The sequence below is a fragment of the Mugil cephalus genome, chromosome 20, assembly GCF_022458985.1.
Source record: "Mugil cephalus isolate CIBA_MC_2020 chromosome 20, CIBA_Mcephalus_1.1, whole genome shotgun sequence".
Taxonomy (NCBI): Eukaryota; Metazoa; Chordata; class Actinopteri; order Mugiliformes; family Mugilidae; genus Mugil; species Mugil cephalus.
In genome coordinates, this window is record NC_061789.1 from 14,872,399 (window position 1) to 14,887,957 (window position 15,559).

The 15,559-nt window shown below is 43.1% G+C and overlaps 2 protein-coding genes across 3 annotated transcripts in view; both read right to left on the reverse strand.

The window, feature by feature from the left end:
- tmem104 (transmembrane protein 104) overlaps positions 1 to 9,553 on the reverse strand; it is a 49,780-nt gene extending 40,227 nt beyond the window's left edge. The window contains exons 1-6 of one of the 2 annotated variants that reach the window (XM_047572505.1): positions 9,276 to 9,553; positions 8,607 to 8,673; positions 7,775 to 7,896; positions 6,850 to 6,931; positions 4,863 to 4,953; positions 4,186 to 4,266 (exon numbers count right to left, since the gene is read on the reverse strand). In XM_047572505.1, the coding sequence (XP_047428461.1) occupies positions 4,186 to 4,266; positions 4,863 to 4,953; positions 6,850 to 6,931; positions 7,775 to 7,896; positions 8,607 to 8,651 (421 nt within the window). In that variant the 5' untranslated portion in view covers positions 8,652 to 8,673; positions 9,276 to 9,553. Of the gene's footprint in view, positions 1 to 4,185; positions 4,267 to 4,862; positions 4,954 to 6,849; positions 6,932 to 7,774; positions 7,897 to 8,606; positions 8,674 to 9,013; positions 9,177 to 9,275 lie in introns of those variants that run through there. The other variant, XM_047572506.1, reaches the window with a different exon arrangement.
- Positions 9,554 to 10,111: 558 nt separating this feature from the next.
- On the reverse strand, positions 10,112 to 15,550 carry LOC124998052 (5-hydroxytryptamine receptor 3A-like). Its single transcript, XM_047572179.1, has 9 exons — positions 15,395 to 15,550; positions 15,151 to 15,314; positions 13,989 to 14,033; positions 13,797 to 13,906; positions 13,248 to 13,420; positions 13,006 to 13,160; positions 12,722 to 12,932; positions 12,487 to 12,645; positions 10,112 to 11,215 (listed from the first exon to the last, which is right to left on the reverse strand). Exons 1-9 carry the CDS (start codon positions 15,432 to 15,434, stop codon positions 10,941 to 10,943), a joined length of 1,332 nt encoding a protein of 443 aa, XP_047428135.1. The 5' UTR covers positions 15,435 to 15,550; the 3' UTR covers positions 10,112 to 10,940.
- Between the last annotated feature and the right edge of the window lie 9 nt (positions 15,551 to 15,559).

A 15,559-nucleotide genomic window follows, 5' to 3' on the forward strand; every position in this document is an offset into this window, starting at 1 on the left:
GTCTCGACATTTTCAGTTGGAACAGAAGCAATTAGCTAACGTCAACCTTTGTGATAAGGTTCAGGTGTGGTTTGTGTAAGCCAGCGTACAACACCGTTTATCATCATTGTTTGGTCACCATCGCCAGACATTCGTCATTCTGATTCGGGAAGCCCAAATGGGTAACCCAAGCAGGTGCCGAGAAATCGGAACAAGTCAGGCCAGATGCGTTTCTTGTCATGTTCCAGGAAAAACTACTTCTAGTGAAGCAGAGACTGAGTAGGCGGTCCTTAAATGAGCCCTGGCCAAATTTGCTAACATAATGTGGCCCAGAAGTGGTCTGAGGGCATGGATCCCAACGAGTAGTGGCTGCATTCACACAAGCACTTGAATCTGTCCGCTTGTGACCAAATCACCCAAGACTCATGTTAATTCCAGGACCAAGACTCATTCTAAGCAGAGCGGTATATTAGAGACAGCCTGGCCAACTAGGGAATGACCCATCTGAGCTATCCCGCTATGCTGATTGGTTCTAAGCTGGTCACATGCATCGTGGGCGCCATGTTAGATACATCTAACCAATATTCACCCATAGTGAAGTGGTAATAACAGAGAATAAAATTGGATTAAAAGTGAACATTTGCCACAGTGCTCAGCCTACGGCTCCAGCACAGGATCAGGAAAACACGGGGGAAACTCGACTGTTTCCCCAGTGAACAAAAACAAAGAAAGTTATGGGAGCATAAGCTTAAAAGGAAGAACTGGATAACAACTGATTTCTCACTATTATGTGAGGTAAATGTCAATGTCTCTCTTTGACGTTTGTTAAGATTTTATATAGGAAAGATAAAGTCATACCATTATTAAAGTGAACCTTTATCTCAAAAGGTTTGAAGTTAACCAAAACTTATGCTAGCTGTATGCTAGCTAGTAATCTAGACTAAAGGTTTAGAAAAACAGCAGCTTATATATACTGTGAAACCTATGTAATTTATGTCCATGTAGATAGACAAATTTAACTGACAAGTAACTTTGTTATTATGTTATAAAGTTATTATGGCTAGTGTGCTAATGTTATGATGATAATACTAAGTAACAGTTAGACCATTTCAATTTTCACTATTTCTGAGTATTTATAATTTATCTTTCAAACGTTTCTCTGTGATGGATGAACACGGAGAGTGAGGAGAAGGTAAACACAGCTCCATGACTGATGAGGCGATTGGGCTACAAAGCATTTTACAGGCTCATTTAAGACATTTAAAGTAAGTTGACACTCTCTGATATATACAACTCAGATTCTAAGCACCTGATAGCGCCCTCTGGTGGAAAGTAATAATGCTAATCCTCACAAAAATGTTTTACGCTTTGCTATGAAGTAACTTCCTCTGACTTTTAACTGTGGCGTAATGGGTTACGGACAGCTCAAGTCCAATTAAACTCACACAGGTACATGTCTGACAGACAGAAGCAGGCAGTAGTAAAAGAATTGATAAAAACAGGGCAATGCTCCCTTGTCTAAAGCATGTAAGTTTGACAGCCTCAGGTTTGACAGAATTGAGCATATTCAATAGGACAGGCCTTGCCTTGGTTTCATTTTATGAAATAAATTAATCCTTCATGGAGCAAACTGCCCTTCTGGGATTGAGTTAGCATTTTTAAAAAATACTCCTGAAAATTGAAGTGCGTCTCTTACAAAGCTAGAACAGAAAACTAGTAGAAAAAAAACTAAATCTGCTGCTCACAGAAAATGATTAGGGTGCAAGCTGAAGCAAACATGACCATTTATCTTCCCGGTAGCTCCGCTACTCTTGATTTTCATTTTCCAGGTTCTCTCAATGCATAAGTATGACATTTAAGCAAAAGCTGCTCAAGTATTTAAAATGAATGAGCCCATGTTTGCCTCTCGTTAAAAGACTGAAGCGTGCGTTACAGCCCAGCAAATTAGTATTCATGGCCACGGCCCTCCGTATGTCAGCGGAAGGACAGCAACAATCCTGCTGTTTGCACAGTCGCCATGTTCGCCCGCACATCATATCACAAAGGTAAGAAAGAGCTGAGACAAGATGCTGATGCAAGGACAGCGCTCCGTTAGTCCGTCTCTTTTGTGACTTTAACCAAAGTCGTCTCCTAATCAACTTTCAAATCATCAATGTGAAGGTTACAGAAACACCTTTCCACAGTGGTGCAGATAAACCAGCCTCCATCAACATTCCTGTCAGCGGCTGCAGGTCAGGCTGATACGATATCCGTGGCCTTATTCCAAGCCTGCCTTACTGCTGCCGCTGCTGCCATGTCAATTTCAGCTCAGGAGGAAGTCAAATGCCCTCTAAGAGCCTCTTCAACAGCAGGGGGAGATGCCTCTTAATTGCCTGCAATAGCGCAGGACAGAAAGCTTGTGCGCAATCAGTCCAAAATTTTATTGTCTCGCAGGAATGCAGACGAGGAGCTCACATGTTGTGCATTCACCTCACACGGGTAGCACACGCACAAAAGAACACGGCTTATAGTGTAGTGGTTTTAGTTTGCTTTCCAATAAAAGGGAACTGCTGATTGTCACTTCAAACTAACAGCTCAGTAATTCCCTAAAAGCTCTGCACACAAAACAAGACTGGAAGAAATGCCTCCTAATAACAGGACTGTATGTAATTTATACTTCTATTTTTGTATTGTGTGCGAGCAGCTTATACGAGCCTCCGGCTCTTTTAGAGCAGGTGGAGGTCATGTGAAGTTAAGTGGTCTTTTGTCAAAGATCTTTTCTCTCGGTGCTCTCCGGTGACCTAACTTGCAATAATTAAAGCTCACATTGAGCCAAACAAAATAAACAACAGGAAAATAGCATCATTAAACCGTAATTAAACTGTTTAAAAAAGATAAGATTCCCAGGTCAGTCCAAGGTGATGCTGTTAAATGTGTAACATCCGAAGGGTTTCAATCAATGATATGTACTCACATATGAAAGTCAGGAAGCAGATTGCTGGTGAAATGATGAACACGCTGATCTGCTTGATTGGCAATAGTTGTTCATTTATTTTCTAGTATTTAAAACTGGCAAAGTTGGCACCGTGTCTGCTTGTGTTCTTAGCATTTGGCAGCTTGTTGTCGTACTCAAGCTACAGCATCGTATCAGAAATTAAAAACTGGGCCTCGCTTGGTTTATAATCACCGGCGAAGCTCCTGCATTGTCACTGGTGAGAGCCGACAGACAAAAGAGCCGCGTCTCCTCCGCCCTCGTCCAGCGTGTGCCGGGACTCGTGCCTGTCTAATTCATTTCTGATTAGAGTCACCGGGCAGCTTTCCCGCCGCATGCGGAGATGAGAAGAGGAGGGAAAACTCATTTCCTTATTGCGGATCGATACCCCCACGTGCATCACCTGTCTGTGTCCCGCGGCGGGAAAGGTCACCGGCGCAACTGGGGATGCTTTAACGGGCGGGACGGCGGTCGTGAGTGACAGGGGGCTGGATGGACGGGGGGCGCACTGCAGCTTTAACAGGCAGGGGCTGCAGGACGGCACGCATGGGCGCATTCACACGTGTGGGTGTGAACATGAGCCGCCGTCCTGTGCGTGCCAAGTGCTCCACCTACTGTAGAGCCGCTGAAGGACAGGACATGTCAGCGTGCATGATGCCGTCACACGACCTTTGGCTGTGCCTTTGCGCCTGCGACAACGGGGACGCTGCACACCATTGAGTCACTCTCATCTGGTTAAAAAGAGCCGGTGGGCTTTAACGCAAACAGACAAGAGGAGGGGAGGAGCTGCGGGCAACGCGCGACGGACAATGTACCGATATGAATGAGGCATGTAAAGCTGCAGGCTTCTTCTCTTTTTCTGGTTCAAGGTGATTCTGTGAGGGTTCATTAGCTCCCAAATCACTCAGGTGTTTGCCACCAGTACAGGTGACACACACACACGCCTACGCGCACGCACGGGGATTAACGGCCATGACGTGGTCTCCAACAGGTAATTACAACCGAAGGCAATTTATCCATTTATAATTACGCCCAATTAAACCGCCAGCAGCCTTCTTTTGCAAACGCTAGGGCCGCACATAAAAAAATAATCTTTCCCGAATTATCCCGCACAACCTTCACTCATCCTCCATAAATGTTGCACGTGCCCGACGACGGTGGTGTCTGAAGTTAATTGAATAAGGGGCAGCGAGGGGAGGAGGAGGAGGAGGAGCTGGAGGCTAGGAGAATATTACCTTTGTTGAAGAACATGGAGGCCATTTGACCCATCTCGACCCGCTCCACGATGTCGAAGTGATCGACGTGACCGGATCTTTCTGTAACACATAGAGAGGACATCTGTGGTAAACAACATTAACGGTGTTGGTGGTTACAAAATACAAAAGGTCGACCTTTTTAACCACCACTTACACTAGCTACCCCACTGTCTTCATAATTCCCTTAATTATTAGAGGCTGAGGTGATTTTTAAGACGTGGCGGACGGGGCCCCAAAGTGTGTCCAGAAAATATCCCACACACCATTATTCACATAAGGCACGATGGACCCATGCTTTCGTGTTCTGAGCCTAGGACAGGTTCCTCTTTTATTCCTACTTCCACCGGTCACGCTATAGCTCAGTGAGCACTTTATCACGCAAACACTGGGCCAGATTCCCCTCTGCTCACAGCTACTGTCCTGCTCCATGTTGATCCATCACACGATTTCTGCAGCTTTCTCTGCTGCACATTCACGCCACGACTTCCCCGTTCATCTGGATTCTGATCTGTGCAACTGGGGAGGACACTGAAGTCCATTAAAATCAGACTGACTTTATCTTCATCCTAATTGCAATTGGCCACTAAAAGACGGCACGCTGATCTTTTAGCCGTCCAGAGAGAGACAGAGAGAGAGAGAGAGAGAGAGATACTCACGGACAGACAAGATGGGCCTCGTCTCTGGCTCTGATCGGCCTCGGCCGTGGACGTCATCGTCTGAATATTCGGAGGAGTCGCTGTCGTCGGTCTGCGGAGGGGGACGCGACATAAACAACATGCATAAACATATACCAACAGTCAGTTTACAAGCCATTAACACACTGTTCTAGTTGCTCTCCGTGTGACGCAGGGGAAGACGACATCTGGAAATTACGGTCAACAGCTGGGAGGAGGACGGAGGAGCTCGCGATTGGCACGGCCAACCGCATGCCCCACACATTGCTTTTCATAATTTCACACATCCTCTGCAGATTAATGTCAATTAACTGACAGTGACGGCCGGCTCTGTGTCATGAATTGATAAGCGACACGCCTGCTGAGCAGAGGCAGGGAGAGGACATGAGGGAGTAATGACTCAGTGACAAACAACAAGCGGAAGCAAACCAGCAGATTAACATGTATGACAGTCAGGAGGCAGACGGTCAACCAAACGATGCCACACAAGGAGGACATCGTTTCTGACAATAAATGACTAAAGAATGCATTAAATCTAAACTACTGACTAAAATTTTATATAAATAACAGTGCCACAGCATTTCTGTAACTGTTTCTCATGGATTTCCCAGATGAAATCCCATGCTGGAGTTTTATGAGGAGTTTTGACCAGCAGAGGGCAGTCACGTCTCCTCAAGCCATGTATTAGAGACAATATATAATATAGCAATATATGGTTCTAATATACAGCTCCACTCAATCAGTTAATCAGAACATCACTCCGTTGTCCTTAATTGACATTTTAGACAGTGTGAAGCCTTATTGCCCACATAAACTATTAAACCCGTTACATTAGCAAGTGGCGCTCTGTGAACCGTGTTTAGTTTTGACCTCCCCTCAAAGCCCGTATTATTGTAAATAGGCTTCAGTCGAGCGAAGACAAATAAAGGCACCGAACAGGAAACACTTCCAGTTTCATCCCTCTCTTGTTTTCCATTACGTGGGAGGAAAATGCTGAGGAGTACAGCGACGATGAATCAATGCCGCACGTCTGAGGCTCGGTTACAGCCAGGCTATCGTCCTCAGACTCATAACTCCTCGAGTGGAAACCCGCGGGCATTAAGCAAGATGACTTCTGTACCGAGGGAGAAACAAAACGCAACGGCAGAGGCACTCAGAGCGCGTAAAGCCTTTTTCTTAGTCAAAGTAAAAATGATTTAAGGCCCGGTCATTTCCCTTGGTAAATTGTATAGTTCTACACTGACGCCTTCATCCAAATTGGGTTTCTTACAGGCGGGTGGCAAGAGGCACATTTCACTCGTGCTAGGATTGGGCGATAAAAAAACAACAGCCCTCTAAATAAAAAGACAAAATGATCTCCTCTGCCTTTAAGCATTCTACAGTCGAGCAATTTTTACTGGGACCAAAGTAAAAACGGCCACCGCTCAAATGTTGGGGAGGTGGTGATAAACTCCAAATTAACAAAGACCTTGCTGATGTGAGAGGAGCGAGAGGTTCGGACGCTGTTCAGTACTTTATGTCTAAAAGATTCCCAGCCATTTCATTTAGACGTAGAAATGAATCATCAGCATCATAATGCAGCAGTTTCAGCTTTTGAAATAAACAGTTGCTGGGAAACAGCAGCTAAAAACATTTCTAAACAACATTAAACGTTAGAATTTGTCAACGACCTGTGGAAAAATTACAATTTCTCTAAAGACAAATGTCTTGTGATTGTTTATTATGTCTCAGAGTAGAGAAGCTTGGGTGTTTTCTGTATTGATTATGTCTATTGTGCCGTTTTAGTCTCGCTCTAACAGGAAGCAAATAAAACAGGAAGTGTCCCTTAATCCTTCTGATGATGTCCTTCTGCTGGTGAGACTATTTTGCTGTGGAATCTGCCACAACAATCATATCAAGAGTTTACATGGTTATTAAGTCAGCAAACATCCCATAAAGGATATCTCCGTATAGTGTGATGCCATCTCACCTGCTCCTGCTCTCTCCTCTTCCAGCGCAGCTGAGCGTTGGCCGCCGCCATCGCCTCGATCACGAAGGTGGTGGTCATGTAGCTGGAGACGATCAACAGGTCAATTTTGAGCAATCCCTCAGCTTTTCTTACAGTTTATGCGAAAATCAAAAGAGGAAATCTGCCACGTTCACTTTATACGGTATTTAGCGCCTCTTTATAGGGCCTCATTTTACATTTCTGCGCTTGTAATGTGAAAGAAGAATTAATTATCCAACTTCAGTTTTTACGTATTTTATTTGAATTAATTATATGGTTATGTTTTGTGCTTCCATTTCTTCCACTTTGGGGTGAAATTATGCTGAGTACGCCATTAAAGTCTGAATAACTGCAAGGAGTGAATGTTTTGTTTAAACGGAGATACACCGATCAGGCATAATATTATGACCATGCTCCTAACATTGTGTAGATCTCCCTTGTGCTTCCAACACAGCTGTGACTTATTGTAGAATGGACATGGGCCTTCTGAGGGTGTCCTGTGGTGTCTGGCAAAACAATGTCGTTAGGGGGGGCCTTGGGTCCTAAAGGTTGAGGGGAGGGGCCTCTGTAGATCAGGTGTGTTTCAGTGCATCCCACAGATACTTGATCACTTTTGTGATCTAATGAATTTGGAGGCCAGGTCAACACTTTGTGCTGTGTTTTTATGAGTTGTTCCTAAACCGTTCTTGTGTGTGCGCCTGTGTCCTGCTGGAGATGGAGATCCACATAATAATGTCAGGTTCAAAAGTTTCCCGGCAGAACATTCCTGTCAGTGGTTATAATGTTGTGGCTGATCAGTGTATTGCGTTGTTCTAATTCTGAGAGTGAATACAAACACGTCCACGTTTTCAGCGACCTGACTGTTGGAAGTTAAGTTGAGGAGACGTGAATTTTGTCACACACTCACCTCATGAATCCTAAAAAGGTGATGAGCGCTAAGCTGACCGCCCAGCCGGCTGTAGCGAAGGCTTTGGGCATCGTCAGCGCTCCTGTTCCCACAATCAGATTAAACATATACACCAGCCCCACCTGGAGAGGAAAACGACTGAAGGTTAAGACATGAACAGCTGTAACACAACTCTCCCAAAAAGTATCTTTAATTATATTTTGACCTCATTTTGTTCCCCTTTTTTAATTTTGCTGCAGTGCTGTCCTGAATTCTCTACGTGGATCAATCATCATGTTCGAAAGTGCAAATGTCAGTCACGGCAGTATCAGGTACTCCTCCGCACGCTGGTTAATAAAGATCAAATTACCCGTTGGAAGGATCAACCATTGTCCAGGGCTAATTGGGAAACACGCACCCTATCAGGTAGCAGAGTGATTTAATGATTCAAAGCTTTAGCAACCTGAAAAAAAACACCTGACCAGTGGAACTGAAGCTTGGAGACAAAGTAATGCTGACGTAAGTTGGGGACTTGGTAAATGAGTCGTCAAAAGCGAGACCAGACTATAACGAGGCCTGATGTGTAAGCAGTTATGCTTCCTCTTTCACATGCATATGCTTCGTCATCGCTTACGAAGACATGTGATAACTTAAAGTTCTTGAAAAGATATTCAACCCTTAAAAAATATTTACAATCAGTTTAATTGATAAAAGTTTAAGGATTAGCAGGTCAATACACAGATTGTGTCTTCACGGTTTCAGCAATCCCAATAGTTACAGAGCTCTCGAAGGAAGGAACGAGGAGGTTAAATGTGTGCCTGACGTGTCATTACATTATTATTATAATACTCACAAATGGAGAGTAGGGTTCCCCCGTCTCCGTTATTCCTCCAGCCATGGTTGGTGAGTCTGTTCTTCACCTGAAGGGACACAATAACAACCAGTTATCTGAAAGTCTGTTCTATTATTCTCATTGAAACTTGGAAGGCTATTAAATTATCAATACCATTCTCAAAGTAGACAAATAATAGATAAAATATCGCGAGAAGAATGTTTTTTTTGTTGTTTGTTTGTTTTGAATTTAACTGTATTGCTTGTAAACAGAACCCCATTAACAAATAGTGCAATTTAATATGAATTTTAATGTTGGTAAACGGAAACAAAGATGGAAGTTTCAACTAAAAAAGAATGAAAATGAAAATGAATCAGTAATCAGCATATTTCAACAACAACAAAAAAGATTAAATGACTTCCGGTTACCTCTATGCAACCTATGCAATTTAGTTTTTCTTATTCTCTTTCCTTCCCTTGAGTCGTGGCAGTGTTTTGGAGTTGTATCCAAGTTGTGTTTGGGTCAACATTTATTAACTAAGCATTTCTTTGCTAGCAACGCTAGATGTAACATACCGTCGGAATAGCACAGCTGACAAACACAGATGACGCGTTGTTTTCGCGTTACATAATTCGCGCTGGTAGATAGGAGGTTATTCTGAAGCTATCTGAACAAGTAACCAGTGCTCACCTTCAGTCTTCTCCAATCTGTCTGGCTAATTTAGCTGCTAGGCTAGCAGGATGCTCCAAGCTGTCAGTTGGGTCAGATCTCCACGACCATAAACGCACGCTCTCCGCGCCTTACATGGACGCTGTAGATACCAAATAGTCGAAAGAAAGTCGGTGTAAAATGAAGGCTTAAAACACATCCCTGTGGGTTCTAACAGGGCTGTCGGGGCTCTAACACTAAGCTAACTTAAGCAGTAAACTAAGAAACCTGCTCCCGCACCAACAAACACGATATTCTAGACTAACCTTTACTTCCGGTAGGCGCTCAAAAAATAAAAGCTTCCTATATGATATGTGTTACAACACTTTTATTTTTAAAAGCAAACAACGCTGTGTTCGTTATTGTTATAGTTAACTTGATGCTCCAGCTGATCGCCAGTGCAGGGAGTAAATAACAGGACTGTTTTGTTTATCGCCGCAATCCCTGTACAGTTTAAATAATAATAAACTGACACTCATCTAACAATACTAACCATGGCTTTAAGTGTATTCTGCATTACATGACTGCATATTGGTGAAAATCTTCATAATTCTCAACATGTTCCGAATTTGGCGGAGTTGTGAAAACGACGCCCTGTCACATGACACGTGTAGATGTCATATGACTGCACACCTGTTCTTCTGTGGGTGCTGATAACATAATGTAAAACATTTTCTTGTTTTATGGTCGTACGTGTAATAAATGCAGGATTCAGACAGAGAGACTCTGGGAAGCTCTAAGATGACAAACCATTAGTCTTTGTATAGATTTGTATAGATGAAGCAGAATCAGAACAACAACTGACATTTTCAGCCAGGCCGGTTTTTCTCTTTTATTTAATTTTTCATTCTATAAAAGCATATAACACTATAATATGCACAACAGCATGGGATTAGTATCCTCAGTTTCCACGCAGATATATAGACAAACTACTAATAAATACACCCACATTTACTAAAAGTCAAATTTAACGTTATTAGATTTTCCAGTGGGAGGCAAAATCTATTTTAAGTGTTCAGTGCAGATCTGGTAAGAGGAAGAAAAAGAAATTATACTGTAACAAAACTCTTTCATCTATTCATTTACTAGTTTTATCGAAGCACAAGGTTATTGGCATTTATTTAGTCAGGTGCACAGAATTTACCAGCCCATACTTATCTGGTATATTGGATTAACTGAGCGGGAGATGATATTTTTGACAATACAATATAACAGCTACCAAACAAATACAGAAAAATTCTAACAAATGAAATAGGTTTGACGAACACATCAGTAAATGAGCAAAGATTTGTTAAAAATAAACATTGACATGAGTATATTAATATTATTTATAACATAATAGATATAAATATGCAGTCTTGTATTTATTCATGCGTCCCTTTCTTCATCAAGTTGTGGATTTATCCTTAATGTCAGCTGCATTTTAAGATGTTGCAAATACAAAAATTTGTTTTATTTTTGCTCAACTTTCCTCTACTAACTAAAATACATGATTTATGTACTTCCTATGCAGAGTATTTTTAACAAGCTACATCGGTATAATTGTTCAGAGGACAAAGCTGCGGCAGACACATCCATAAATGTTAATGCTTCCGTCTTAAAAACAGCGTCATGCACTGACACGCTATACACACACACACACAACATCTAGTGTACCTTCTGAAGCCACGCTACGTACATGTATATCAGAAAAAGGACAACAGTCAAACAATAAAAGACAAAGAACACTGTGTCAAGGACTGTGGCCGCTCGCCTGTAACCTCCACTCTTCTTGTTGCCTTTGTTCTGTCTTGCAGCTTCCAGTCGAGCCGCCTTCACTTCGTCCAGGGTGAGTCTCAGCAGGTCATATTCACTGGGCCAATGCGGAGGAAGGCAACTCTTCTCTGGTTTCACCTGGACTTCCTCTCCAGGTCTAGCAGGCTCTGCAAGGGGGAAACAGATGAGTTAATCCAGCAGACAGAGCTGCAGCGACCCACCTGTCCACTTCTATAGTGGAAACTGGACTTTCGACTAGCTGGTGAACAAAGGGGAGCATTTTGAAGCTAAGGAGACAGACACTGATCACAGGAGAAGTGAATAGAACACTGACGATATTGTCATAATGGAATGTTCTGCTAGGAAACTGTTGGAAATGGCATTCATGTGGATGTTACTTAGACATGTACCACCCACCTACATCCCACAGCAATGACATTAACCCTAAGCCTAACCCAGCAGGATGCAATCTGACACAGACACACACACACAAAAAAGCTTTAGGAACAACTCACAAAAACATGAAGAACAGCACATGGTGTTGACCTGGCCTCCAAATTCACTAGATCCTAAACTGATCAATTATCTGTGGGTGATCCAGAGAGTCCCCTCCCCTCTGGTCAAGGGAACAAAAGGCCCACACTAACGACACTGCGTTTCTAGACACCGCAGGACACCCTCAGAAGACCCATGTCCATTCTACGGTGAGTCACAATGTTTTGGAGGCACAAGGGGAGACCTGCACAATATAAGGCAGGTAGTCCTAATGTTATGCCTGATCAGTGTATATAGACAATGTTTCTAAATCTGTTTCCAGCTGCAGCAGGCAGTGAAAAAAGCTAGACCAAAAAAAAAAAACAAAAAACAAATGTATTCATGGACAGAATTTCAAGGCACAGGTAGACGTGGGCGTGCAGTTCATGAATCTGTATCACGGCTCTGGTTTTTGCAGACGATGTGGTCCTGTTGGCTTCACGAGATCGTGACGCTCAGCCCACCATGGGATGGTCTGTGGCACTGTGGCTTACTGTCTGTTTAAAGTGAAGGAGGTCAAGTATCTCAAGGTGTTGTTCATGAGCGATGGTGAAATAGAGCCAGACATGGACACGTACCACGTACTGCAGGGCAAAGTTTTAAGTTTACTGGGCATGGGGTAGATCCTGGGGTAGAACCAGAGGGATTACATGTCTCATGAAGCCCGGGAAACTTCACGCGGATATGGAAAGTACTGTTAAGGAGAGGGACGTCTGCAATGCCTTGCTTAGAAAGCTACCATTGTGTCCTGACTCTGGATAAGATGACACAAAGGGATGGATGGATGGATGGAAACTCTAGTTTAGTGCCATGAATAAATGTGAGTGATGTGGTTTGGAATTTTATTGGCACGAGCTGTGAACGTGCATCATAACGATAAAGTACTCACTACAAGGAGCCGTACCTTTGTGAGTGACATCATCCAGCTGAATGTCCACTTGGTCACTCTCAGAGCTTTGATCTTTGCGAGCGCAAAAATCATCAAGTTCCATCAAGAAGCCCACCATCATGGCCTCCAGGACGCTTAGCCCCACCATAGCGAAGACTGCAACGAAGTACTTGGCTAGAACGAAAGCGCAGAGACGCTCGGGGTCAGTTTGATGCCGCCGAAACCAATCGAGGGGATGCTGGACACTCACCGATCATTGGCAGGTGGTCTTCAGTGGATGGCAGCATGTCCTGCAGAATCAGCAGCAAGACGGAGATGGACAGGAGGATTGTCACTTTGAAGCTGAGCTTTTCTCCTCTGGCCTCGCTGATGAAGAAGGACGCCAAATCCAGGACCAGCAGGTAGAACAGGGGCACGATTAAATTTACCACATAGAGCATTGACCGCCTCTTGATGGTGATCTGTAAAAACGGACTCATTAGAGACACACAGACCTGGAGATTTCTCTGAATTTCATTGCAAATATCGTCCTACCTCGTATATGAGTGTGCTGACTGCACTCCTATTATGAAGAGAGTTTTTGAGTTCAATTTTTTTGAGTGTCCACTCTCCCTGTGTGATCATGAAGAGCTCAGAGAGAAAAGTGAGCTCCCTGTCACTGCTGATGGGATCTAGTTTTATACCCGTTGCTGTGCAGATGATAAGAAAAAATTGTCAAATGATCGATGGATGAATAATAGCCTTGATGAATAAAAACACTGCAGCAAATAACTTACAGTCAGTGCTCATGGACGAAAATGTGATGTTGCAACTTTGCTCATCGAAGGGGAACAAGTTGAGGATGAACTGGCAGGTGTAGGTCAGTTTCTGCCGTATCATTTGCATCACCAGGCCACTGGGTAACAAGGTGAGGAGAGGACCCGTCCGAATGGTGCCACTATCAGAGACACTGACGAGACAAGAGGAGAGTGGAGAAAAGGGGATTTGTGGAGTTGTCTTGTCAGAAACTGGTCACAGAGATATACAGACGTTTATCAGTATAGTTCACACAGAACAGAATTATAACTTAGCACTGAACTGTATGCAAATGTGCATTATTTTCTCCTCCTTTTCAAGGTTTGTTCTACCATTTAAATAATTCCATGTTATCATTTTCTAGCAGACATCTGGTGTACGAAGTGCACATTTAAGTCTTGATTTCAGAACTTTTATCTTTTTGTTACTTTCAGTAACCATTCGGCTACTTTTCAAAGACCTGCTTCCACTAGATTCCACCAGACTCCGCCACGAGTGACGGGCAAGCTGCAGTCCTTTAACAAACATACTCCTCCTGGATGACAATGTCAGGGACCCAGAGCTTCGATTTGGGAATGGTCAGCATGTTTATCCCACAAAAGTCTGAAGAATTCCAATTCAGGAACTCGTTGGTCCATTGCTGGGAAAGGGAGAAGCAGGGCTTTAACAGTACAAGTACGGGCTGGGCAATCTGAACGTGCCACCTGAACATCACGTCTTACCATGTGCACCCAGATGTGACTTGTGACTGTTTGAGATTTCTCATTCTGCGGACAAACATAATAGCATGTAAGTATTAAGGGACAAACAAGGACAGACAGCTTGGGGTACGAGATATCTCTGAGGTTTTGCTGCCTTAATTAACAGAGGCGAACGAAACATGTCGCTCCACGAGTGCCGTCCTGGTTACTGAGCTTTTCATGAGAGACATTTTTTAACAAAGTGTACTTCAAGTGTTATTATAGTATCAACAGAACGTGCCCTTTCATTGTTAAATTATTGAGCCCTGCTTGTAGCACATTGCTGCCACGCCAGAAAAAATAAAAGATGAGTTTCAGATAAAAACTTAATATGTTTTACATTATAACGCGATTATCGAGTTGTATATTAAAAGTTATCATGGCAAAACGTAATAAACTACTATCACATTATATTATTACATGATAACTTGTTGTCATACTGAAATGTATGACTTTCACCAAAGAATAGGATATCGCAAGTAATTATAACAAGTTATCATGTTTTAATGTGATACTGACCTGTTTTTATTGTCTGTGTTATTTTCTGATTTAAGACACGTGATCCATACTAAATATTATGTTTATTTTAAACATTTTGTCATTCAGGTAGTGGCAGATCTGATTTCAGCTGTTCCACTGGTGGAAAAGGCACTCAGATGTATTACAATTTAAAATGTAAAAAACGTTTAAGTAAGTATCTACTATATTTTCCCAGTATTAAATAAAGTAATACCAAATTTACTTAAGTAGGAGTACATACCAAACATACCACTCTGTCTGTGAGGAGCATTTAAATACCGTAGTAGAAGCCATAAACAGTTAAAGAGAAAGGGCAATTCAATTAAAATACTGGCTAAAGTAAATTTACTGTTTCCTTTCCATCATTGGCGTCTCCCATGTTTCAGGCATTTTAAAATAACTTTATTATTCTTTAAGTGGTTTGGTGACTTCCTTAAGCATAATTCCTCCCCGCTGAGCATGTCTTCTGTTTAAATCGGGGGCACGATTGACAACCAGTTGTCCCATACAAGGTAGAATATTTAATTCGGAGACTCGAGCGGATGTAGAAAAGGCCACCTCACTGATCGACACCACGGCACAAGTCAATACGTGCACGGCTGCCTGACACAACAGGGAACCTTACCACTTCTAAAATCCCATACATAACCATGTCCAAATAGACGGGCGTGGTGGTGTTCCAGTTTTTCACCGGCCGCATGATTTGTAGAAGTGCATCGGTTGTCGTCAGGTTGAAGTGGCTCAGCAGACTGTAGTAGGAGCAGTCGGAAGTCTGACCGCAGGCGACTCCTGCCAGGAAGGAGACGTTTAGGCCGCACTGAGCGGGGAAACGCGCCATCTGAAATCACATCATCAAGGTTAAAACTCACCAATCAGAGCAAGAAAGGCCAGGATCCGCGGAGCTGCCATGGCCCGTTTGCCTGCAGCTCAGTCTGAGGCAGCCCTTTTAAACGGAGAAGCTGCTTTCACAAAAAGAACAATGCTGTCAATACATCTACTTAATGGGGCCGTCTATTCGTCCCCGGGTTCAGTCG